The sequence below is a fragment of the Tripterygium wilfordii genome, chromosome 19 (assembly GCF_013401445.1).
Source record: "Tripterygium wilfordii isolate XIE 37 chromosome 19, ASM1340144v1, whole genome shotgun sequence".
Taxonomy (NCBI): Eukaryota; Viridiplantae; Streptophyta; class Magnoliopsida; order Celastrales; family Celastraceae; genus Tripterygium; species Tripterygium wilfordii.
In genome coordinates, this window is record NC_052250.1 from 9,662,891 (window position 1) to 9,686,840 (window position 23,950).

Consider the following 23,950-nt stretch of genomic DNA (forward strand, 5'->3'; position numbering starts at 1 on the left):
CCAAAATGTAGCATGAATTAATTTTTTAAGTGTCATTTTTCACTCATTGTATGTATGTAGTGCTTAACTTATCAAAAAAATATTATCTCAAGTATCAATTGTAAACATCTAACACTTAATTTATTAAGAAAGTATCATCTCAAGTACTTCGAAATCAATCTCATTGTGAATGCTCTAACATACTGATTCTTGTATGTCAAAAAAGTCGCAAAAAAAAATTCCTTTTTTTTGTCAAAGCACGACCCTCAAAGCTGCTTAGTGTCTAAATTTTAGTTTAGAATTCAATCTATCACTTTCGGTTGATTTTGACATTGATTTTCATTTTTCTTTTTGTGCTTCTATTGATTTAACAACATTCTGAAATAAACAAAGCAGATCAAATAATTTTTTTTGGGCAAAAAAATTGACTTCATGGGAATTTAATGGCTTATGCAAGTGTAATGAATTGCTTATAAATACATGATGATAATAATAAAAAATTATGATTCTCATTTTTCGAAATTGAATTGAAATAATCCTTCCTATTTATCAGGTTTCCTCTTTTGAACGAAAATTCATCTTCTAAAAATAATATTCAGTGAAAAAAGCCTTCTATCATCAAAACGAAAAAATGTATATTTGTATTTTGATCGATCTTACAAACACAATAATATATTTTTCGTTCGAAACAAACATCAAATTCAACATGAAGAGTGCATGATAAAATCGATCAAAAATACAAATTTATTTTTCTTAAATTTTAAAAAATATTTTGAACCCTACAAATGAATTCTAAAAGTTAAGATTGTATTTTAAGACCTTATTTTAAGATCTTATAAGAGAATTTCTCGATATATATATCCACGAAAAATCTAGAAACTACGAAGTACTTACCATTTTAATTTTCTTATAACAATTTTTTTGAGCAATTGTGACAATTAGACGCAGATTACGGAGATTTTGTATAAATTCCGTTTAATACTCGAGAAATCTAGGCAAAACTGTCGGTACATCTCCATGTGTCAAGTCCAGGACACGCGTCAAACGAGACAACGATTTTACATGCCTGCGCATTTTAGCCTCCTCGGTACCACCAAACCGACGCTCTGCTTGTCAAAGGACACTTTCGACTCCCATCCTCCCTCACACACAACTCAGTTCTCACAGTCAATCAACACCTACCTTAATCGAAAATGGTCTCCCCTGACTACTCTCGGTGTCAAGCTTCTCCCATGGCCAAACACACAGTACGCAACAAAGCCTCTGCCTATCTCGCAGATGGCTTCCTCTTCCTAGGCGGTGCATTTCTCGCCGTCTTGATCTTCTGGTTTTTCTGGTCCTTTACAAGCCCCAGTTCTGACCCAAATCTAGGATTTGAAACCACGCTCACCGAATCAAAAACCACAACCGAAATGAACTGCCAACAGGGTACTGTAAAGGAGGACATCACTCGCGACCCACCCGACGAGACATTCTACGACGATCCAGAACTCACTTATTCACTTGGGAAATCGATTACAGATTGGGACGAGAAACGCAAAGAATGGCTGAAGCGCCACCCGTCGTTCATTAAGGGAGCTCGTGATCGTGTGGTTATGGTGACTGGATCGCAGCCATCTCCTTGTAAGAACCCAATCGGCGACCATATGCTTCTGCGTTTCTTCAAGAACAAGGTCGATTACTGTAGAATCCACGGTTACGATATCTTTTACAACAGTGCGGTGCTGCAACCGGTGATGAAGTCGTACTGGGGCAAGCTGCCGGTCGTTCGAGCGGCGATGCTGGCTCACCCGGAGGCCGAGTGGATCTGGTGGGTTGACTCAGATGCCTTGTTCACCGACATGGAGTTCAAGCTCCCATTCGAGCGTTACAGGAATCACAACCTGGTGGTTCACGGGTGGGAAAATCTGATATACCAGAAGAGAAGTTGGACGGCTCTGAATGCCGGTGTTTTTCTTATCAGGAATTGTCAGTGGTCCATGGACTTCATGGATGTATGGGCCAGCATGGGCCCAATGACCCCAGACTATGACAAGTGGGGCCAGATTTTACAATCAACGTTCAAGGACAAGCTTTTTCCGGAATCAGACGATCAGACGGCTCTGATTTATCTGCTCTACAAAGAAAGAGACAAGTACTGGGACAACATTTACTTGGAGGGAGAGTATTACTTGGAAGGGTACTGGGTGGATATAGTGCCGACGTACGCCAACATCAGCGGGCGGTACGATGAGACGGAGATGGCGGCGCCGCCGTTGAGGAGGCGACACGCGGAGAAGGTGAGCGAGCAATACGGTGCGTTCAGGGAAAAGTATCTGGAGGGAGCTGGAAACGGAAGAGGAAGTTGGAGGAGGCCGTTTGTCACGCATTTCACGGGTTGCCAGCCCTGCAGTGGGAACCACAACAAGATGTACGCTGGAGAGACGTGTTGGAATGGCATGGTTAGGGCGCTTAATTTCGCCGACAATCAGGTGCTGCGTAAGTATGGGTTCATACACCCGGATTTACTGGATTCTTCCACTGTGACTCCCGTACCGTTTGATTATCCAGCTTGAGAAGTCCATGATGGTGAAGGTAAATTCAAATTGCTTGTACGTACGCATATGATGAAAAGGCATGTAGATACTTTTGTGCGTAATTGAAGGATAATGTCTCTTGATTCTCATAGACTTCGAGACTTTTGTGTAATGAAAGCATGATGAGGTTATCTTGTTTTGGTGGTGCTTTTGTTTGATGATTACTTGTTGAAGTTCGGAGTGTCCGAAATTTGGGTCCAAATATAAGTTTTTATCTGGTTTAAAATCGGGTTCGAATCTAAACACACATATCTTCTTTTGTTTAGTTGTCCAGACTCAATCCCGGATTAAGTTATATATTGTTTGATTTATTTATGGATTTAAATCAATCCGGATGCGATCAATTAAATAGGTCCAAAACCCAATTTGGATTAGGGTCGGACATGTAAATACTTTGTCCAACTTGAAAGGCGTTGTTTTGTTGGTAGGCATCCCTCCTTTTTGACTGAATTATGGTTCTTTCTAAAAAGCATTTATGTTTATGGGTTTTCTTCTGTACCCCTGATTAATTGGTTATGTGACCTTAAAGACTTGTCACCGTTATTATTATTTCTCTTTTTGACTAAGATGATGTAGATATAACTAGATATACGAATGCTAAATGCAAGAAAAGTTAGGGGCTGGAGGTCATAAAATATAATGTAAATATAACAGCAAAGTATGAGGAAATAAACTATGCAAATGTGATGGGGAGCAAAAATTGATTCCGACGGGATATGAATTTTTTGTGTAAAATTTGAAGCAAAAATTGATTCGTTATGCTAAAACACATTCTTTTGTTGTGGTGCAGTGATATGATTTAGAGTGGTTCAAAGCCTTCCCTACACGGCGCAAGTGGAGAATTATGCATGAGAATTTGGTATATCAGGCTCCTGCAGATATTAGTTCATATGTAATTTTTTAAAGGGAGATTAGTTAATCTAAGCAACTAGCAATTACTTAATGTGGCCCACTCCTTTCCTGCTTAAGAATAAAATACTACATTGATTCCATGAGAAAAGCACAGAGGGAACAAGGAGCATGGGTAGTCCAATTCTTGGGTAAAATTGGAATATTTTAAGTAATTTGATGGACATTATGAACTGAATAAGTAGCAATATACTTATGCTACCTCTAACGCTATGTTTGGTTCGCATTCGCACGGTCGAATGTGAACGGGAACAAGAACGAGAACGAAAAATGCGAATGGGAACAGGAATGAGAATTCCAAAAATTCCGATTCTTGGTTGGTGAAAGAACTTTGATTGGAACATTGTATTCTAATGTTTGATATGTGGGAATCAATGAGGAATAGGAATGGGGATAATTGGCAAAAGATTATGTTGTCCCCTATGGCTTAATTATTGACTAATGCAAAACATACATCCCTACCGAAATTCCTAAATCCATTTAGGGTTTATATTTTTTGATTTTGAATGGGTTTTGAAAATTCTAAATTGTAAAACCCCAACTTTTGGAGGGAGGACATAACTGAGAAAAAAAATTAAGTCAAGCGGGAGGAACTAATAAGCTAAAGGTTAGAGGGGTGAAAGAGAGATTTACAAGAAATACCTGAATACCTAAATAGCAATACAGACACCCTTTTTCTTTTCACTCGAACACACCCTTTTGTACGCCTCTCTCTCTTTCACTAAAAAAAAAAAACCTAAACCCATACATATTGCAGCCGTGTGGCCCCAGTCACCGGAGGACATCATCAGAGACTCGACGGTACAGTTCTCTCTACCTCTTCTTCGATTCTCTCTAGTGTGGATTTGAATTGGGTTTCAATGAGGACTCCATTGTGCTTGATATGTTAGTGACACAAAGGGAGTCAAGATCATTCAGGGATAATATTGGGGTGATAGGACTCACCAGAGAAACACTTGAGAAATCGAATTCTATATCAGGCCATTTTTGGATGCTTGACCAGAATTAGGAGATCGAGGAGGTGCAATAGACGTGGCAAACGCTTAGCTTTGTTTTGCACTGACATCGAGGTAGGGGTTCTTCATTTATTGGCCTCTATTACTCGATAATTCGTGTTCTAAATTTTTATGTGTTTTCCTTGCGAGTAAAATACCTGACTCTTGAATCGTTCTTTGTTGTCTCTTCATTGGTTCGCGTTTCTCCGTGCTTGACTATAATCTCTTCAGCATGTAGATAGGCATGTGTAATTTTGGTTATGGGAAAATGTTTGATTTGATTAGGATTCTTCGTAGAGTTTCGTGCCCTATTTTGCTAAGAAAGTAAAATATTTTCTTAACTAGTTTGGAAATGGGTTTTGGGTGCATGAAAAAACTTATTGTAATACATGCATCATGATATATGTTGATTGTGTGTTCGGATTGTGGAAATGGGTGGATGTGATAGCCTTGTTGTTGTTGTCTGGCTTTGGTTTGTGCGGTGGTTATGACTCGCGACACACCACCTTGAGACGTGATCACTGTCTGGGATTTATTCCCCTTTATCTGTTCCCACGTGATTATTCGGAGATTTGATTGTCGCGGCCTCCAAGGGGAAATCCGGACTGTCGTGCGACGTGATTATACTGGGATTTGATTGCCGCGGCCTCCGAGGGGAAATCCGGACTGCCGTGTGCCGATGATTGGATATGGATGATTTGTGGCGCTACGCGCAATGGGAGTTGGTGTGTGTTTTGCATATATAATTTGCATGCTTATATATATGCATTTTGGGTGGTGATTGTGGCATGAGCATGTTTATATTGTTCCTGCCTATTCTTGCATTACTCTTGAGCTGATTGTTGTATTTGTAGACTAGTTCTACTCTTTGTCATATCATATGTGATTATCGTTGTGATTCTCTCTCTCGATATTCGCATCAGGGATATCCGAGTCCTTATCGGTATTTTACCCCTACTGGGCTATTTAGCTCAACCTCTTTATTTTTTTCCTTCCCTTTTAGGCAAGTACGGAGATGACGGCCAATTTTCGAGGTGAGCGCGGTTTTCCATGGATACATTTGCTGTTTATGGGTAGTGTAGGGTTTGATTATTAAAGACTTGCGCTTTGTTACGTTCTGAAGACTTATTAATTATGTATTAATGGATCTCTTAATACATTTTAATCATTTTTGGAATTATGTTAAATGATTTTTTGGAGAATTCGCATAAATAGTTTATGTTTTGGATAAATTGGTAATTTCGCATACCCCCTCCGGAACGGGTCGTTACATAAACCCTAAATTGAAACCCATTAAATGAAATACAAATGATGACGTAAAAAATAGGACTGACCCTACTAGACGAATCAATTAGTCAGACAAATTCCTTCCTTCCTTATCGATTGTCTTCCTTCCTGCATAGGGAGCAAACATAAGCTAAGGTAGGGTCCTCGAGGTTTTGCTTGGGGGACCTCTCTGACGCTCAAGTCAGTACGGTACTAAACTTGGGAGGATAACTCGCTGTTCAGAGCTTTGCCTCTTGCTCAACAAGTAGTTTAGAGTGCAAGAATTAGAATCTTTACAAGAGCTTAAGTATTTGAGTTGCAGTAGGAGTCATACTCTCTCTCATTGGTTTTTCGGAGGATTTCTTGGAGGGTAAATCTCATCCGTATTCCTCTCCAAAGGGGAGTTGAACTCTGCAAAGAGTTGGAGTCCTATTGTGACTTCTTTATTATTGGACTGTCCTTACCTAGGTCGATCAAGCCTTTCTACCTAGGTCGAGTGGGAGGAACCACCTCGGTCGGATAAGGTGAAAGACTAAGGATTGGACATGGGGTAGGTTTGTCAATCAGTACCGAGCTACCTAAATTGTAGATAAATAGTTCACCCAAGGCGGGAAGTTCGGTCGAAGCATGATCTTCCTCTTGTCTAGTTGACATGTGCGTGCCATGTGGTCAGTTTCTATTGATGGGGTTATTTTGGTATTATCATATGCCCCCTACACTCTCATCGAGATGTCTTTTGGTGAATTGATGGGAGGGTAATTATTGCTTGTATTTACTTCAATGTAGATTGAGATTAATGACCTTTCACTCTCTATTTTACCGAGTAGGATTATACTACTTTCCGCGCTATTATATATATATATATGCATCTAAGTGGCGAAATGCCTTCAACTGGATGACCTAACTTGGTTACTTTCCTTTGCGTGTCTCCTTGGCCATTCTTTTGGGACGTGTATTTTAACCAAGTCATTTGTTCTGAGGAGACTTTATGAGGGGGAAGAGCTTCTCTAGCTCTGTCTTTTCCCTTCCTTCATACTTTCTCTATTATGAGCACATGGAGGACCGAACTGGCCTAATGGGACCTCTTTGGTCCTTTGATATGGACTTGCAAATTTTTCACAAGAATTTGGGCCGAACTGACCTAGTGGATTTTTTACAAATCTTTTGGGCCGACTAACCTATTTTGGTCGAACTGGCATAGGTGGGACACTTTGGTCTTATTTTGGATTTGAAAATTTGTACAAGTCTTCTTGCCATCGACTTACCGAGACAAACTAGCCTAGGTGGGACACTTCGGTCCTATATTGAACTTGAAAATTTTTACAAGTCTTTGAGGCTGAAGTGTCCTTCAAGGTCGAAGCGTGCTTCAAGGCCGAGGCGTCATTCAAGGCAGAGGCTTGCTTCAAGGCCGAAGTTTCATTCTCTGGCGGTTTGAAATTTTCTAAACCATTTGGGCAGAAGTGATTCTTTGGTCTTTTTTTGGAACTTAGAATTTTTCTACGTCATTTGGGCCGAAGAGGCCTAGGTTGGCTGAAATGACCTATGTGGGACCTCTTTATTCCTTTTTGGGAAGAAATTTTATAAGCCATTTAGGCCGAAGTGGGCTAGCTTGGCCAAAGTGGCCTAAGTAAAATCTCTTTGGTCCTTTTTTGGACTTAGAATTTTTCTAAGTCATTTGGGCCGAAGCGGCCTTGGAGGACCGAAGTGGCCCTTGGGCCCAAGCGTCCTTGTTGGTTGAAGTGTCATTCTTTGGGACTTTGAAATTTTCTAAACCATTTGTGCCGAAGCGGCCTAGGTGGGCCGATGTGGCCTTTGGGCCGAAGAGGCCTATGTGGGACCTCTTTGGTCCTTTTGGAGACTTAGAATTTTTCTAAACCATTTGCCGGCCTAGGTGGGACCTCTTTGGTTTTTTTTTGAGACTCATAATTTTTCTAAGTCATTTGGGCTAAAATGGTCTAAGTGGGACCTCTTTGGTCCTTTTTTGGACTTAGAATTTTTCTAAATCATTTGGGTCGAAGTGGCCTAAGTGGGACCTCTTTGGTCTTTTTTGGGACTTGGAATTTTTCTAAACCATTTGGGCCAAAGTGGTGTAGGTGGGCCAAAGTGGCTTAAGTGGGACCTCTTCGTTCCTGTTTGGGACTTAGAATTTTTCTAAGTCTTTTGGGCCGAAGTGACGTAGGTGGGCCAAAGTGGCCTTTGGGTCGAAGCGTGTTTCGAGGCCGAAGTGTCCTTTCTTTGGGACTTCGAAATTTTCTAAACCATTTAGGCCGCCGAAGTGGCCTTTGGGTCGAAGAGGCCTATGTGGGACCTCTTTGGTCCTTTATGGGACTTAGAATTTTTCTAAGTTATTTAGGCCGAAGCTGTGGGCTCTGTGTGTCGGCACGTGTATAGGCTCCTAAGGGGAGGTACAATGTGTGGCATAGGAGGCATGTCCACCATCCCACATCGGACAATGCTTGAGGGGAAATACATAATATAATAGGTCAAACTCTCAAACTAGTAATAATCGGTTTTCCTTGAAGTGGTAGTACCAAATCTCATAAAAATGTCGTAGTTAAATGTGCTTCTACGAGAACAATATTGGGATGGGTGACCTCCTGTGAAGACAAAGCCGTGAGGGCCAATTGGGCCCAAAGCGGACAAAGTGTTATTGGACTTAAAGGGGCGGGCTGTTACAGTTGGTATCGAAGCCGATGGGTTGGGTCGGTGTGGTACTTACGGTCCTGCGTGGGTGAGCTCACGGGGACTGAGCCTCTTAAGAGGGGTGGAATGTGGGCTCTGTGTGTCAACAAGTGTGTAAGGCTCTTGAGGGTCGTGCAACGTGTTGCACAGGAGGCATGTCCACTATCCCACATTGAACAATGATTGAGGGGAAGTGCATAATATAATAGGTCAAACTCTCAAACTAGTAACAATCGGTTTTCCTTGGAGTGGTGGTATCAAATCTCATAAAATCTCTGTAGTTAAACGTGCTTCTACGATAGCAATATTGGGATGGGTGGCATCCTGAAAAGACAAAGTTGTGAGGGCCAGCTAGGCTCTAAGCGGACAAAGTGTTACTGGCATTGAGGGGGCGGGCTGTTACAGAAGCTGCCTAGGTGGGACCTCTTTGATCTTTTTTTGAGACTTAGAATTTTTGTAAGCCATTTGGGCAGAAGCTGCCTAAGTGGGACCTCTTTGGTCCTTTTTTGAACTTCGAATTTTTTTAAGTCATTTGGGCAGAATCAGTCTAGATGGGCCAAAGTGGCCTAAGTGAGACCTCTTTGGTCCTTTTTTGGGACTTGCTGAAGTGGTTTCCTCCTGTTTGAAAATTCGCTAAGGAAGATTTTTTTTTGAGAAGTTAGGTATTCTCCCTCATATTCAGCCATTTGCCGCGAAAGATTTTTTAGAGAAGGCAAGTCTTCTTCCTCATGTTCGGCAATTTGCCAAAGAAGATTTTTTTTTACACATGAGGTCTCCATCCTCCTGTCCAACAATTTGCCTTTGAAGATTTTTACCGAGTAGGTCTTCCTTCTCTTACGTTAATTTTTTTTTGAAGGGGACCTCTCATCCGATATGGAAATCTTTCCAAGGGGAACCTCTCATCTGTGGTAATTGAAAGGCCGAACAGGCGCAAGTTGAATCGGGAGGACGAACTGGTGTGTGCTCTACTGGGTGGTCGAACTAGTGGGCGGAAAACTGGTAGGCCGAACAGTGCCGCATCCGACAATTTATCGATGAAGATATTTTTCGAAAAGGTAGGTCTTCTTCTTCCTATTTGGTAGTTTTCCTAAGGTAGATTTTTTGAGGATGAAGTGTTCATTTTTTTTCTGAGGAGATCTTCCTTGTCTGAAGAATATTCATTCTTCTCTGATGAGACCTTTCGTCTCTAAGGAGTTCTTCATTCTCTGAGGAGGTGTTCATTCTCTGAGGAGACCTTCAATCTTTTCCGATGAGACATTCATTCTTTTCTGATGAGGTATTCCTTTTTCTGAGGAGACATTCATTTTTTTTTGAGTTCTTCCTTTTTTGAGGAGTTCTTCATTCTCTTCTGATGAGGTCTTCCTTCTTCAGAGGAGACTTTTATTCTTTTCTGAGGAGATTTTCCTTCTTTTGAGTAGACTTTCATTCTCTTCTGAGGAGGTCTTCATTCTTCTCCGAGGATGTCTTCCTTCTTCTGAGGAGACATTCTTTCTTCTGAGGAGACCTTCCTTCTTCTTCTGAGATCTTTATTCTTTGACGAGATCTTCCTTCTTTTCTGAGGAGGTCTTCCTTCTTGGAGGAGACCTTCCTTATTTTGAGGAGGTCTTCCTTCTTTTATGAGTTATTCCTTCTTTTGAGGAGATCTTCTTTCTTTCATGAGGAGGTCTTCATTCTTCCGAGGAGACCTTCATTCTTCTCTGAGGTGGTATTCCTTTTTCTGAGGAGATCTTCCCTTCTTTGAGGAGACATTCCTTCTTTTCTGAGAATATCTTCCTTCTTTGAGGAGTTCTTCCTTCTCTTTTGAAGAGGTATTCCTTCTTTTGAGGAGACCTTCTTTTTCTTCTGAGGAGGTCTTTCTTTTTCCGAGGAGACCATCCTTCTTCTCTGAGGAGGTCTTCTTTCTTTGTGGAGTTCTTCCTTTTCTTCTGAGGAGGTCTTCCTTCTTTCAAGGAGACCTTCCTTCTTTTAAGGAGTTCTTCTTTCTCTTCTGAGGAGGTCTTCCTTCTTTCGAGGAGACATTCCTTCTTCTCTGAGGAGGTATTCCGTCTTCTGATGAGACCTTCCTTCTTCTGAAGAGGTCTTTCTTCTTTCAAGGATATTTTTCTTCTTCTGAGGTCTTCCTTCTTTCGAGGAGACAATCCTTCTTCTGAAGTAGCATTGTTTCTTCTTGGTCTGACCTTTGTGAGTATCTTTCGGGACGTTTACTTTCTTTCCCATAGACGACGCCAAACTGATGACGTTAAAAATATGACTGACCATACTTGACGAATCAGTTAGTCAACCAATTCCTTCCTTCTTATCGACTGCCTCCCTTCCTGCACAGGGAACAAAAATAAGCTATGGTAGGCTTCTGAGGTTGTGCTCGGGGTACCTCTTCGACGCTCAAGTCAGTACGGTACTAAATTTAGGAGGATGACTCGCTCTTCGGAGCTCTTCCTCTTGCTCAGTAAGTAGTTTAGAGTGTAGGAGTTAGATTCTTTACCTAGCATTTGAGGTCCATTTTTATATGAGCTGAGGTATTTGAGTTGCAGTAGGAGTCAGACTCTCTCTCATTGTTTTTTCAGAGGATTTCTTGGAGGGTAAATTTCATCCGTATTCCTCTCCAAAGGGGAGTGAAACTCTACAAAGAGTTGGAGTCCTATTGGGATTTCTTTATTATTGGATTGTCCTTACCTAGGTTATTCAAGTCTTTCTACCTCGGTTGGGTGAGAGGAACCACCTCGGTCGAATAAGGTAAATGTCTAAGGATTGGGCATGGGGTAGGTTCGTCTGTCAGTACCGAGCTACCTAAATTGTAGATAAATAGTTCTCCCAATGTGGGAAGTTCGGTCGGCGCATGACCTTCCTCTTGTCTAGTTGACATGTGTGTACCACGTGATCAGTTTCTATTGGTGGGGTTATTTTGGTATTATCACCAAGCAAGAAGAAGTGTGAAGATAGCTAAACCGAACATCTCATTCCAACCCAGCAATACCCAACATCATATTCCATCCAAAATCGAAATTGAAAACCCCAAAATGAAACCTGCATTTGAGACATAAAACTAAGAGATGAGAGATGAAAGATGAATACAAATCTAGAAAATAAAAGTGGGAGTTTGAGATTTGCAACTTATTGACCAAAGAAGAAGAATAATGGGGAACTATAAGAGGAGGTGCATACAAGCTGCTCTTTACTTTCTTGGCTTAGCTCAAGTTATTTTGTGTATTAATTTGTTAGTTTCTTATTCTTTTTTTCTTCTTGTAAAAACAAGTTCAAATTTACACATATTTTCCTTTTTTACTCAGATCAAAGTCATGTTAGCAAATGAGATTCATGTCAGCAATAGTTGACAAAATGATATGGAAGGGCTAATATGTTCCATTGTTCAAAGTAGAAAGATTACTTTGACAAAAAAAAATAAATTAAAAGGCTTAATTGATTCATTTTAAAAAGTAAAAAGGTTTTATCGTTATTTGTCCTTATAATAAAAGATTGACAACCGTGCAGCATTTAATGGATTGCTTTTTAATGTGGGATCCATCCCACAAGTAGCCACAAAATGACAAATTCTCTGCATGTCACTTTTCGTCCCTCCGTCTCCACTTTATAAAGCCAACAAGAGCGTGGCATGGACAGTTCACTTTTAAGCTTGGATTTGTAGTTTGTACACGAGCAAGGCCCGCCAAACCCATGGGTCTAGTTAGTCAACACGGGTCAATTGCTTAGTCTATCTAAAAATGAAAAATGACATATTAATATCATTTTCAAAATAATTGGACATCTAAATCCATTCCAAAAAACTTATCCCTTAAAAGTTCATTTTTATTTTTTGTAATTATTTAAATCATTTAAATTCTATCAAATTTAGTTTTTGTACTTTTTTTTAAAGAGGATTAGATTTAGGGTTTAGGGTTTTAAAACAGTAACATTATTCGATCAATGTTACTATTTCAAAACAGACATATTTGATGCCCATTGTGTGCTTCAATGAGAGGAGTCCAACGGTGATGGTGGTATGGAGAACCGTTGTTGAAAACGGTCGAATCTAAAGTTTTTTCTAAATAGTAACATTAGCCGACTAATGTTACTGTTTTGAACTAGTAACATTGGTCGATCAATATTACTGTTTTAAAAAGACCATTTTCAATGGTCATTTTGGGTCATTTTTGGCTACGCATTGTGCGTCTCAGCGAGGGGAGTCCAATGGTAGTAGTGGTGTAGCCAAACATCGCCAAAATGGGCTGAATATGAAGCTTTTTGTCTTGCGTCGGTCGTGGCTTTCCAATCGTTTTCTAGTCAAATGGATTGCCGTTGGTGATAGTGGAAGGTCGGAGTATTACATATTGATGTGAGCTTCAATTTAGGTTAGATACCAACGGCAACAATAAGGAGAGAAGAAGGAGAAAGAGCAGAGAAGTGTAGTTGTTATGAAAGGAAGAAGACAAGGATAACAAAGTAATTAACATACTAATGGTACCTTAGAGTGATAAAGTTTTTTGGATTGAACCTAAGTGTCTAAAAGTTTCACCTGATACCGACTTGAAATTTTCCCTATTAAAAGTAGAGGTTGAACTGGTCTGATCGATAGGCCGGGCCGATTCTGATAACATTATTATAGACTATAAATCATCATAGCACAACTATTCAAGCACCAATAAACAACAAAGTCATCACACTGGAGGCGCTCCAGAAACCCTAACGCTCACAAGGAAAACAGTTTATAAAGCACATTTCTTTAAATTAGAGACCTCAGACAACCAAATTGACGCAGGATAAGAAAATGCATATCTAAAGTCAGGATTAGGTAAAATTTTACCCTCAACCCTAGGATCCAAATTTATGCTACAATCATCAAATCTAGTATCTTTGATTGCCGGCATGAAATCAATCATCTATTCAATGCATAGCGGGACATGCATGATAAGTAAAAAATGCTCAGTTATGTTGCACACATCTTCCTACATGCATCAATATATAAATATTCATTAGCATAACTGCTCCTCTCAATCCATGCATAGATAAATGCTCACTAGCATCTAACTACAAAAGACCTGATAATGCATGCATCCCAATTTTCTACAATTCAATAATCATCCATAAAATCAACAACTCTCTCTTCATAGGACCATAAATTTTGTTGCTGCACATGAAAACCACCAAAACACTAACTTTTACAACTACGAGCAGAGAAGCATAACAACCTCGTGTATACATCAGCCGCTTCTCAGACGGCAAGGTGGGTCACACGCCATTGCTAAATCTACATGTCTGGAATCTCAGGAGACCATGTCATTGCCATCATCTTCCTCAACTTCTTTTGCTGATGATGAACTGAACATATACTGATTCTGATACTCCATCAAGTACTGGGTTGATCTCTTCACATCCAGGAAGAGACTGTAAACCCGAGTAACATCCTCACTCTCCACAGTTTTTCCCTTCCGCTTCTGGCATGCCAATGCAGCAGTTGTGATGAGATTAATTGCATATCTCAAAGATGTCTCAACTCCTATATGTGTCAACAGAGCCTTCGCCTCTTCAGCCATCTCCACATCTTCCTCTTGGCATCTTATGTCTAGAATTTTGCGAATTTCATCTTTTGTATAAGGCTCAGTATTAATAATAAGTAGGCGATCAAGAAGATCTATTGGCATTCCATGTTGGGATTTTTCATTTGTGCCTCGGATTTTAGTGAAACCTCTGTTGGTGGCCACAACTAATATTGGAGCCATTTCATTCTCCAGAGCACGATTCAGAAAAGAAAAGCACTCTATGTCAAGCATGTGAACCTCATCAATGAAGAGGACACCAGGGACAATTTCAGCCTTCCCTTCCTCCCTCCATTCTGCAACCTTTGTATCAATTTGTTCCCTCACTTCCGCACGAATTTCACCCGTGTCTCCGGTAAAGAGAGCCAGAAATCCTTGCGTTCTGAAATATAAACACAGAGAAAAAGTTGAGAATTAATTTTTGACTGTCTTAGTTTCTATACAGAAACCTAAACCCTCTTCTCCACAAATTTACATGTACATTTATTATTATCATCAGCTTATGGAAACACTTCTTAAAAAGAGCATTATATATCTAAAGATTCCTAAAGTGAAGAACGAATAAACTATCATACAAGGGATAACCACATATAGCGAACAATTTCAATCCATTGCTTTTCTTCTCAACCTGTCAATCAGTATTGAAAATTCTTGCTTTTATCTGTCCAAAACTCCTTTTTGAGACGCATTATATGGCTTGAACAATCCCTTGGAAACTCTTCTACATCAGTTAAATCGTATCACCACAACTAGATTAAATATTAATGGGAGGCTCATTATATATGAAAGACAAAACAAGTGCCATTAAAGCAAAAATGCAATAAAATAATAGCTCATTTGGCATATCACTTAATCTTGGCAAGTGTCCAAACATTAAGAAAAAATAAGCAGTCCATTGGGGTAAATAACAATTGCTGAACATAAGCTCTCAAAAATTTTCCCAGTCCTACAAAAGCCTCAATTTCAACCGGAAATATGCCTATGGCCCTCACATTCTAACGATACGATGTTCTCAGATTTATTCTTCAATCCTTGCAAGAGGTGGCAACTACAAGCACTGCAGAGGAAAGGAATGGGATTTCTCTAACCTAATTGCTCACAAGACTATTGCCTGGGGCGGAGGATCCTTAAATACTAATAGCTAACAAATCAAAGAAAGAAGACATTTTGAACTAACAATGAAAGGGTATGTTCAAGTGATCAAAATCACTATAAAGCATCAGCAACTGCAAGCACCTTCCTCGAGACTACGAGAGTAAATTATTCTCCTTTACCTTTCAAAAAAAAAAAGATCACTTGAAAGCATAAGTACTTTTCACCTCAGTAAATATTGAAAGCTAAATGAATTGAGTTCATTTGCATAGTATTTATGGTGACTCTCGCTGCCTAAAATCATATTGGAATTGAGAATTTGAGATCCTATGGTAGTTGCGGATTTGAGATCCTGAATTTCATGAACAGAACAGAAAAGGAACAAGGTCATAAATCTACATATTGAAGCAAGGAAAGAAAACAAAAATTGTTCCATATTATTGCTTTAACGACACATCCTACTATTCATAAAAAAAACCAACACATCCTATACATTTCTTAGTTTCATTTCTCCTTTGCACCATCTTTCATATTATGAAGGAATATCAAGAGCTTCTGCAAACAAACTCCTCATTTTTTTGAATGGAAAATGACATAAACAAACAGCTTATCAGTTGAATTATCAACACCTATAATCTTATTAAACCAATACTCAAATCAACCAATACTAATACTTACAACACAACCAAGTTACCTGCTATTGATCACATCAATCTCATGAAGTGTAACGCAATGCACAACCTCCTTTCTTTTCTGCAACTCCCCATCTGGGCACTGCACGAACTTGGTCTGCGGCCCCATGGCATCGTAATCCCTTGACCTTGAGAAAGATCTACCCAGTTTAGTAATCCTTCCTGACGCCTTGTCGATAGCAATCACATCCCCACTCTGCACCTTCTCCTTCCCCAGAGCCTCAATCATCTTAGCCCCCAGATCATATACCGTCTCCATCTCTGTTGTTTTCATAGTCAATTTTCCTGTCTTTGAAGCGGCACCAGCAACTGCAGGACGGTCAATTTGGACCTCGACGACCTCGCCCTCAATGACCTCGGTCTCTTCCTTAATCCTCACACCAATGGCCTTGCGAAAAGACTGCATTAGGGCTTCGGTCTTGGACATCTCGAGGGAGAATATTTCGCTGCCAGAGATCACGGCAAAGGGGGTTTCCATGCCAAGAGACTTGGCCATGCCCATGGCAATGGCAGTCTTGCCGGTCCCTGGCTGTCCGGCAAGTAGGACGGCACGTCCGGCGATCTTACCCTCCTTAATCATCTGGAGAATGACTCCGGCGGCCCTACGGGCCCTGGTCTGCCCCACCATACCCTCGGAGACAGCGCGGGCTTCAAGGGTGGAGTCAAGGCCGAGGCCCCGAATGTGTGAGTGAGCACCTATGCGTTCTATTCGGGTCAAGTCTCGGGTTTCTGATATCTTTAGCTCCGCCATATTGACGCAGCAACAGTGGTGTAGACGACTACAGGGCGAGAGAGGGTGAGAGTTAGGGTTTAGAGCTGCAGCGGTTACTATTGGGACCGTTTCCAGTCCCACCTCACTTTGATCTCATCCCACCCCACCTAACAACCGTTGGATCTTCAAGGCACATTAATGACCATTAGATTTGCTTAACAATAATAATCTTCATTGACTCTATTTATTTAAAAGTAATAACACTCTTTACATTGGAGACGCAGTTAACGTTAACGGACTTCTCTGTCAAACCATCCTCTCTGCCCCACCATGTCACTCCCAGAGGCTCTCTACCTCCGCGACACCATGTGCATTCACACGGACAAGGTGATGACGATCGCCACTTCGATTGATAAAACCAGTAAAGGCCGACGAGTTGCAGATTTTGGCGCGTTTTGGCGGGATCGTGATGTTACACACCCAGTGTAAGAGTAGGCTTATCAAAAAAAAAAAAAAATACTACCCATTAGGGCAAATGCAATGGTGAATTGGTATTGGGCCAACAAAGATGTTGTCTTTTGCTGATGTGGCTGTATTGTAAAATGTGTTTTGATTATGTGGCTGTATTGGGATAAGTGTTTTGCTGATGTGGATGTATTGATATTTGATGTTTTGGTGTAGTTTTGTTGTGGATAATATGGAGGAATGGAATGTTGTTGGGTTGGGTGGAAAGAGAAATTGTGTGGGAAGAAAAAGTGTATAGAAATTTGTGTTTTGCTGATGTGGCTGTATTAGAATACGTGTTTGACTTGACTTTTTGTGTAATAGAGGTGGGACCGGGATAACAAAAATGTTGGCCCAGTAAATTGTTTCTCATTGCATTTGCCCTTAGCTACAACCAGCAACTAGCAGGGGCGGAGCCAATGCAAGCCTAGGGTGGGCTCAAGCCCACCCTGAAATTTTGAAAAAAAAATAATAGTATACCATGAGTCATGACATATTTATATCTAAGAGTAAACCCATTTAAATTCAACACAACATAAGCCCAAATTGGCCCAATTCTTTCCTTTAAACCAACCCATACGAAATGATGAATATACCGTAGCTCGTGCCTCATAGAGAGAAGAAACCAGTTCTTCCGTCTTCGCCTCTTCCCTAGTTGGCAGTTCCCCTAAACGGCTAAACTAGTTCTTCGCCTCTTCCAGCATCTAGTCTTGTAATCTCCATCTGAATTTCAAGATCTCTATTTTCATTCAGGTAATTTGTTTCTATTGTTATATTCTTTTAATAAATTATAAATTTCTTTCATTCTGAGTTCTGACTTGGTTGGATCTCTATTGGGGGACAAAAGGAGAGATAGCATCATGGCAGCTAAAGTGGAAAGCATGAAATCCATTATTTGGAGTTGAATCGAGAAAGGTGTACTGGTAGGTACACTCTTCCTTTTAGAAAAAATCTGAATTTAAGTTAATTGATTGGTTGTGTTATTTTAGGGTTTTTTTAAAAATAATTGGGATCTCAAATAGCATGAACGGCTTAGTTTGTTTATTGTAAAAGATATAAAATTATTTGGGAATGCATTTTAGTTAAAAAGTCATCTCGATTATAGTTTGCAGTTGTAGGGCATTGTATATTTTAAATTTTACTTACTTACATCTTTATATTTTTCACTTTCAGAATCATGTTAGTGGAATTGCTGGATTGCACATTGTGTCTTGGCACTTTATAGGAGCAAAAAGCTTGGGAAGAGTGATTTTGTTGCATTCCAGGTAATTTATTTTTTTGAGATATACACACAATTACACAAACTGATAAAGCATTATTTATGTTGCTTACTTTGTCCATGCATCATCTAGAAGTCGAACTCTGAACATTCATTGTTTTAAACGCAGTATGCTTAGGTATCTCAAAAGAAAATCACCTCCTCCACAAGGAGGTGATATTTCTTCTTCTACCAAGCAAAAATGCCCGGAAATCAACTTAGATGATCTTCATTCAGATCCTGGACTACGACCTCGAATTTTGGATTATCATCCTAACAATCGAGATCAAGTCCGTAGAGCATATTTGCAAAGGGGTCCTTGCCAACCTCTTAACCATGATTTTCCACTGACAAACTCTGGACAATAACAAAGACGATTTAACCAAGCTTGGTTTACTGAATTCCCTACCTGGTTGGAGTATAGTGTATCTAAAGATGTTGCATATTGTCTATGTTGCTATCTTTTCAAACAAGATATTGGACGTCAAGCTGGTGGTGATCATTTTGTGGGTGAAGGCTTTTCAAATTGGAAGAGTTATAAAAAATTAGCTCTTCATGTGGGAGGTCCCAATAGTGCACACAATAAGGCTTGGGGGAAATGTCAAGATTTGACGAATCAAAAGCAACATATTGAGACCATTGTTTGTAGGCAATCAGATCAAGCTCAAGCTGAATATAGACTACGCTTGAATACTACAATTGAGGTTGCTCGATATCTTTCAGTACAAGGATTGGCATTCCGTGGTCATGATGAAAGTGAAAGTTCATCTAATCCGGGGAATTTTATTCATCTTTTGAAGGCCTTTGGTAGAATTAATGAAGATGTCAAAGCAACAACTTTTGAAAATGCTCCACAGAATCAAAAGTTGATAGCTCCAAAAATTCAGAAGGATATTGTAAATGCATTTGCAATGTAAACTTTAAAAAACATTATTGGTGATCTAGGTGATGCACAATTTTGTCTTATGGTTGATGAAGCACGTGACATATCATTGAAGGAGCAAATGGCCGTGGTTATAAGATATGTTAATGGAAAAGGACATGTGATTGAGCGTTTTTTGGGAGTTGAACATGTTACTGATACAAGCGCAATGACACTTAAAGCAACCATTGATGACTTCTTCTGTAGAAATGGGCTGAGTATCTCTAGATTGCGAGGCTAGTGTTACGATGGAGCTAGTAATAGGCAGGGTCAATTTAATGGATTAAAGGCACTAATCTTGAATGATAACCCTTGTGCATATTATATCCATTGTTTTGCTCACCAATTGCAACTAGCTTTAGTAGCGATGGCAAGGAAGCATGATCATATTTCTTCACTTTTTGATTTCATTGCTAGGGTGTTGAATGTTGTTGGATCATCATGTAAATGGCGGGATATGCTTAGAGAAAAACAAACTGAAAGAACTATCAAGGCACTTGAGATTGGGGAGATTTTTAGTGGACAAGGTTTAAATCAAAAAACCAATCGTTCTGGTGATACACTTTGGGGCTCCCATTATAATACCTTACTAAGTTTGATTAATATGTTTGCTCCAGTGATTGATGTGCTTGAATTTTTTGGAAGTGATGCTTTAATTACAAGTCATCGCACAGAGGCACAAGACATTACTGATAGACTTTTATCCTTTGAATTTATTTTTAGCCTCTTCTTGATGAAAAAAGTATTGGCAATCACAAATGAGTTATCACAAGCCCTACAAAGGAAAGATCAAGATATTGTGAATGCGATGAATTTGGTGAAAGTATCAAAACTTCAGCTTCAAGTTATGAGAGAGAGTGGGTGGAGTTGTTTTCTTGAAGATGTCTCCTTGTTTTGTAATAAACATGGAATTGGTGTACTTGATATGAATGCTAAATATGTCACTCGAGGGCAAAGACGACGTAATGAAGAAGAATTGACAAATCTATATCATTATCGAGTTGAGACTTTCTACACTATTCTGGACATGCAACTTCAAGAATTGAATGCTCGATTTTCTGATTCTAATACAGAATTACTTCTATGTGTTAGTTGCTTGATTCCATCTAATTCATTCTCTCATTTTGATAAGAAAAGACTACTCTGGCTAGCTGAATATTATCCAAAAGATTTCTCCCAATTTGACAAATGGAAGCTTAGTGATCAACTTGATACTTACATTGTTGACATGCGCCTCAGTACTGATTTTACAAACTTGAGTGGGATTGGTGAGCTTGCTAGCAAAATGGTAGAAACTGGAAGAAATAAAGTTTATCCTTTGGTATACTTGCTCTTGACAATGGCTTTGATCTTGCCAGTTGCTATTGCTTCGGTTGAGAGAGCATTTTCGGCCATGAATATCATCAAGAATAGATTGCGCAATCGAATGAATGATGAATGGTTGAATGATAGCTTAGTTATCTTTATTGAGAGAGCAATTTTTGATGAAATTGATAATGAAACAATCATGGAAAATTTTCAAAAAATGAGAACTCGACGAGGTCAATTGTAAATACTTTCTTTAGTAGTTTTTTGTATGTATACTTGAAGTTTAAGAGACGTGGTCTCTTGGAGTTGGAAATTAAATTGTAAGACTTCATCCTTATATTATTAATAAATGGATTTCTTTTGACTGTTTTTTGTTGCCATATTAGTATTAAGCACTAAAAAAAATTTTCGGGGGCGTTGCCCCCAAACCCCCGTCAATTTTTTATCCCTCCTATTAATTTGTCACTCCACCATTAACCAAGCCCCCCCTCAAACCATTTTCTAGATCCACCTCTGCCAGCAAGTACAAATTGTTATATATATATATATAAAATCACTGGAAGGTTTCAGATCATCATACAAATACAACAAGCAAATAAAGATACGCCTTTTCGAGAGAGGCGGCTCTCCAGAGTTCTTTTACCAGAGCAATACATCCAAGACAAAAGGTAACCCTACGTACAGAGTAACATAAATAAGATAAGTGAATGTTAATCCTAACTAATCAACCAGCCTTTCATCTAACGGCTAACTGACTTAAAAGTGACAAAAAGGAACGGTGTCGCATAATAGAGGTTGGTGACAATACTTCCTCCCTCAAAAGACCTTGTCCACAAGGTTTGGGAATTGCTCGACCAAACGTTGGTAAGGGATCCAAGTCGCTTCAGACGCATCTTGAACGTGCCATTGAACCAGCAGCTCTGCTACAGGGGTGAGGTTATGCCTCAAGATAGCTAAAATCTCCTCCCTAGACTTGAGATAAGCATCCACCAAGGCTATTGCTATAGTACCAGGGGTATAGCACAAAGACGGGGCGGGCTCCTTCCGTAAATAGCTTCGAAAGGAGTAATTTTAGAGCTTGAGTGAGGTGTAGTGTTGTAACAATATTCGGCCAAAGGCAACCATTTTAGCCATGCTTTGGGTTGGTCCCCAGCGAAACACCTGAGATACTGCTTGATAGCCTTATTAACTACCTTAGTCTACTCGTCACTCTGTGGGTGATAGCTGGTAGAGAAATTCAATTGCGTTCCTAACAGCCCAAAATTTTTTGTCCAGAAGGCGCTCATGAACACGAAGTCACAGTCTATAACCATAGACTCCGGAATGCCATGTAGTCTAAAAATGTTATCTAGAAAAGTCTGAGCAACGGAGACTGTTGTATAAAGGTGCGAAAGAGCCAGAAAATGTGCATACTTACATAACCGATCCATAACTGCCAAGAGGACTGATTTACCCGAATAATTAGGAAGTCCTTCCACAAAGTCTAAACTGATATCCGCCCAGATTCTCGTGGGAATTGTGTAACATTCCAAAAATTTGACCCTAGTATTAACTAAGTGAGTTAAAATCCTACCCTAGTAAATATAGTATAGTCGTTAAGCCTAAATTAGTGAAATATCTTTTTCATTTAAATAAAAGATCATTATTGGGTAGGACTTGCATAAAATCGTCAATAACGAATAATATATATATATATATACACACGTATACATATATGCACTTGTGCATGGTACCTACGAGAGAAGGTATTAAGTTATTAACTATGTATGATAGGGTTTTTAAATAATAATAATAATAATAATAATAATAATAATAATAGAAATATATATATGGCACATAAGAATTTCATAGGTTGAGTGTGATAGATTATGTGCCATTATTGGAATAATAAGGACAATATAGGTCTTCATGGTGTTGGATAAAGACAAAATAAAAGAATTTAAGAATAAATTTAAGGAATAATGAAGGTTATGACCAATAAAAGAAGAGAGTGTATGTGTTGAGAATGAAGTTATGTAGCTAGTAAGGAAGGAAAAGGGGTTGGTCAATAAAAAGGTGGAAAATGATTGGATAAAAAGGGAGGTTGTGAAAGGGGTTGGTTGTCTCATGCAAATGTATCTACAAAATGATTAGTTATGGGATACAAGATATTAGAAAATCATAATAATGATTAGGAATGGACCAATGGAAGATTTAAGGAGAGATATAGCAAATAAGAGATTTATGGAGATTGGAGTAAGCCTTGTAGATGGTGATAAGTGGCGAAAGATGAGAGTGATTATAGTAGGAAAAAAAACTAAAAGAATAAATAATTGTTGTGCATGAGAAAGAGGGTATTGAGGTATAAAAGAAAGACAAGTGTCAAAAGCCTACTATAGAAGAAGATTATGTTATCTTATAAACATATGGATATAGAGTATTTAGATGCATAACATATATGAAGACTTGTAAGGAAATGACACATGTCAAGCAAGGAGAGGAGAGGTGTATGCTTAAATAGAGGAGGAAATCATGCTCATTTTGCACTTCTCCATACTAATAATAACCATTGTTACCGAGAGAGAGAGAGAGAGAGAGAGAGAGAGAGAGAGAGAGAGAGAGAGAGAGAGAGAGAGAGAGAGAGAGAGAGAGAGAGAGAGAGAGAGAGAGAGAGAGAGAGAGAGAGAGAGAGAGAGAGAGAGAGAGAGAGAGAGAGAGAGAGAGAGAGAGAGAGAGAGAGAGAGAGAGAGAGAGAGAGAGAGAGAGAGAGAGAGAGAGAGAGAGAGAGAGAGAGAGAGAGAGAGAGAGAGAGAGAGAGAGAGAGAGAGAGAGAGAGAGAGAGAGAGAGAGAGAGAGAGAGAGAGAGAGAGAGAGAGAGAGAGAGAGAGAGAGAGAGAGAGAGAGAGAGAGAGAGAGAGAGAGAGAGAGAGAGAGAGAGAGAGAGAGAGAGAGAGAGAGAGAGAGAGAGAGAGAGAGAGAGAGAGAGAGAGAGAGAGAGAGAGAGAGAGAGAGAGAGAGAGAGAGAGAGAGAGAGAGAGAGAGAGAGAGAGAGAGAGAGAGAGAGAGAGAGAGAGAGAGAGAGAGAGAGAGAGAGAGAGAGAGAGAGAGAGAGAGAGAGAGAGAGAGAGAGAGAGAGAGAGAGAGAAGTGTCTCACCATTACGGAAAATTGAGATATTTGGAGGCAAGGCTTGGCAAGAGATCAAAAGGAGTTCCAAGTTCTAGCTATAAAAAGAAGGTAAAGAAATAAATTGATTTGGTTTAGAGAAATGATGATAGTATTAAATCCGTGCTAAGAAACTAGAATTCTTTGTTAGATTTCCCATCAAGAGGCTAGAAGCTCGCACCAAGACCCCGATTGAGGAAGGAATCTCTACACCAAATTTCTAGTAATATTAGAAGAAATCTAAAATCTATAGGATGCCTTAAAAGCTAAAGGTATTGGCTAAGAAAATATATGAGGATTTGGAAGTTTGGAATGATTATCTAATGACATGCATGAAAGGATTAAGATGAGAAATGGAAGTTGTGCACATATTATGATGTT

At 39.5% G+C, this 23,950-nt stretch overlaps 3 protein-coding genes and 2 long non-coding RNA genes across 5 annotated transcripts; 4 read left to right on the forward strand and 1 right to left on the reverse strand.

Moving 5' to 3' along the window:
• The first annotated feature begins 907 nt into the window (after positions 1-907).
• On the forward strand, positions 908-3,547 carry LOC119985927 (putative glycosyltransferase 7). Its single transcript, XM_038830407.1, has 2 exons — positions 908-2,553; positions 3,346-3,547. Exon 1 carries the CDS (start codon positions 1,173-1,175, stop codon positions 2,532-2,534), a length of 1,362 nt encoding a protein of 453 aa, XP_038686335.1. The 5' UTR covers positions 908-1,172; the 3' UTR covers positions 2,535-2,553; positions 3,346-3,547.
• A 616-nt stretch (positions 3,548-4,163) lies between these two features.
• LOC119986215 lies at positions 4,164-5,583 on the forward strand. The gene is made up of 3 exons (XR_005465210.1): positions 4,164-4,265; positions 4,355-4,534; positions 5,463-5,583. It is a non-coding gene; the product is annotated as an uncharacterized LOC119986215 (long non-coding RNA).
• Positions 5,584-13,352: 7,769 nt separating this feature from the next.
• On the reverse strand, positions 13,353-16,568 carry LOC119985961 (ruvB-like 2). The gene is made up of 2 exons (XM_038830465.1): positions 15,725-16,568; positions 13,353-14,320 (listed from the first exon to the last, which is right to left on the reverse strand). Exons 1-2 carry the CDS (start codon positions 16,471-16,473, stop codon positions 13,666-13,668), a joined length of 1,404 nt encoding a protein of 467 aa, XP_038686393.1. The 5' UTR covers positions 16,474-16,568; the 3' UTR covers positions 13,353-13,665.
• A 983-nt stretch (positions 16,569-17,551) lies between these two features.
• Positions 17,552-19,119, forward strand: LOC119985022. The gene is made up of 3 exons (XR_005465031.1): positions 17,552-17,691; positions 17,786-17,861; positions 18,112-19,119. It is a non-coding gene; the product is annotated as an uncharacterized LOC119985022 (long non-coding RNA).
• A 366-nt stretch (positions 19,120-19,485) lies between these two features.
• On the forward strand, positions 19,486-20,750 carry LOC119985532. The gene is made up of 2 exons (XM_038829823.1): positions 19,486-20,574; positions 20,709-20,750. The coding sequence occupies exons 1-2, from the start codon at positions 19,486-19,488 to the stop codon at positions 20,748-20,750; spliced, it is 1,131 nt and encodes a 376-aa protein (XP_038685751.1).
• Positions 20,751-23,950: the final 3,200 nt, after the last annotated feature.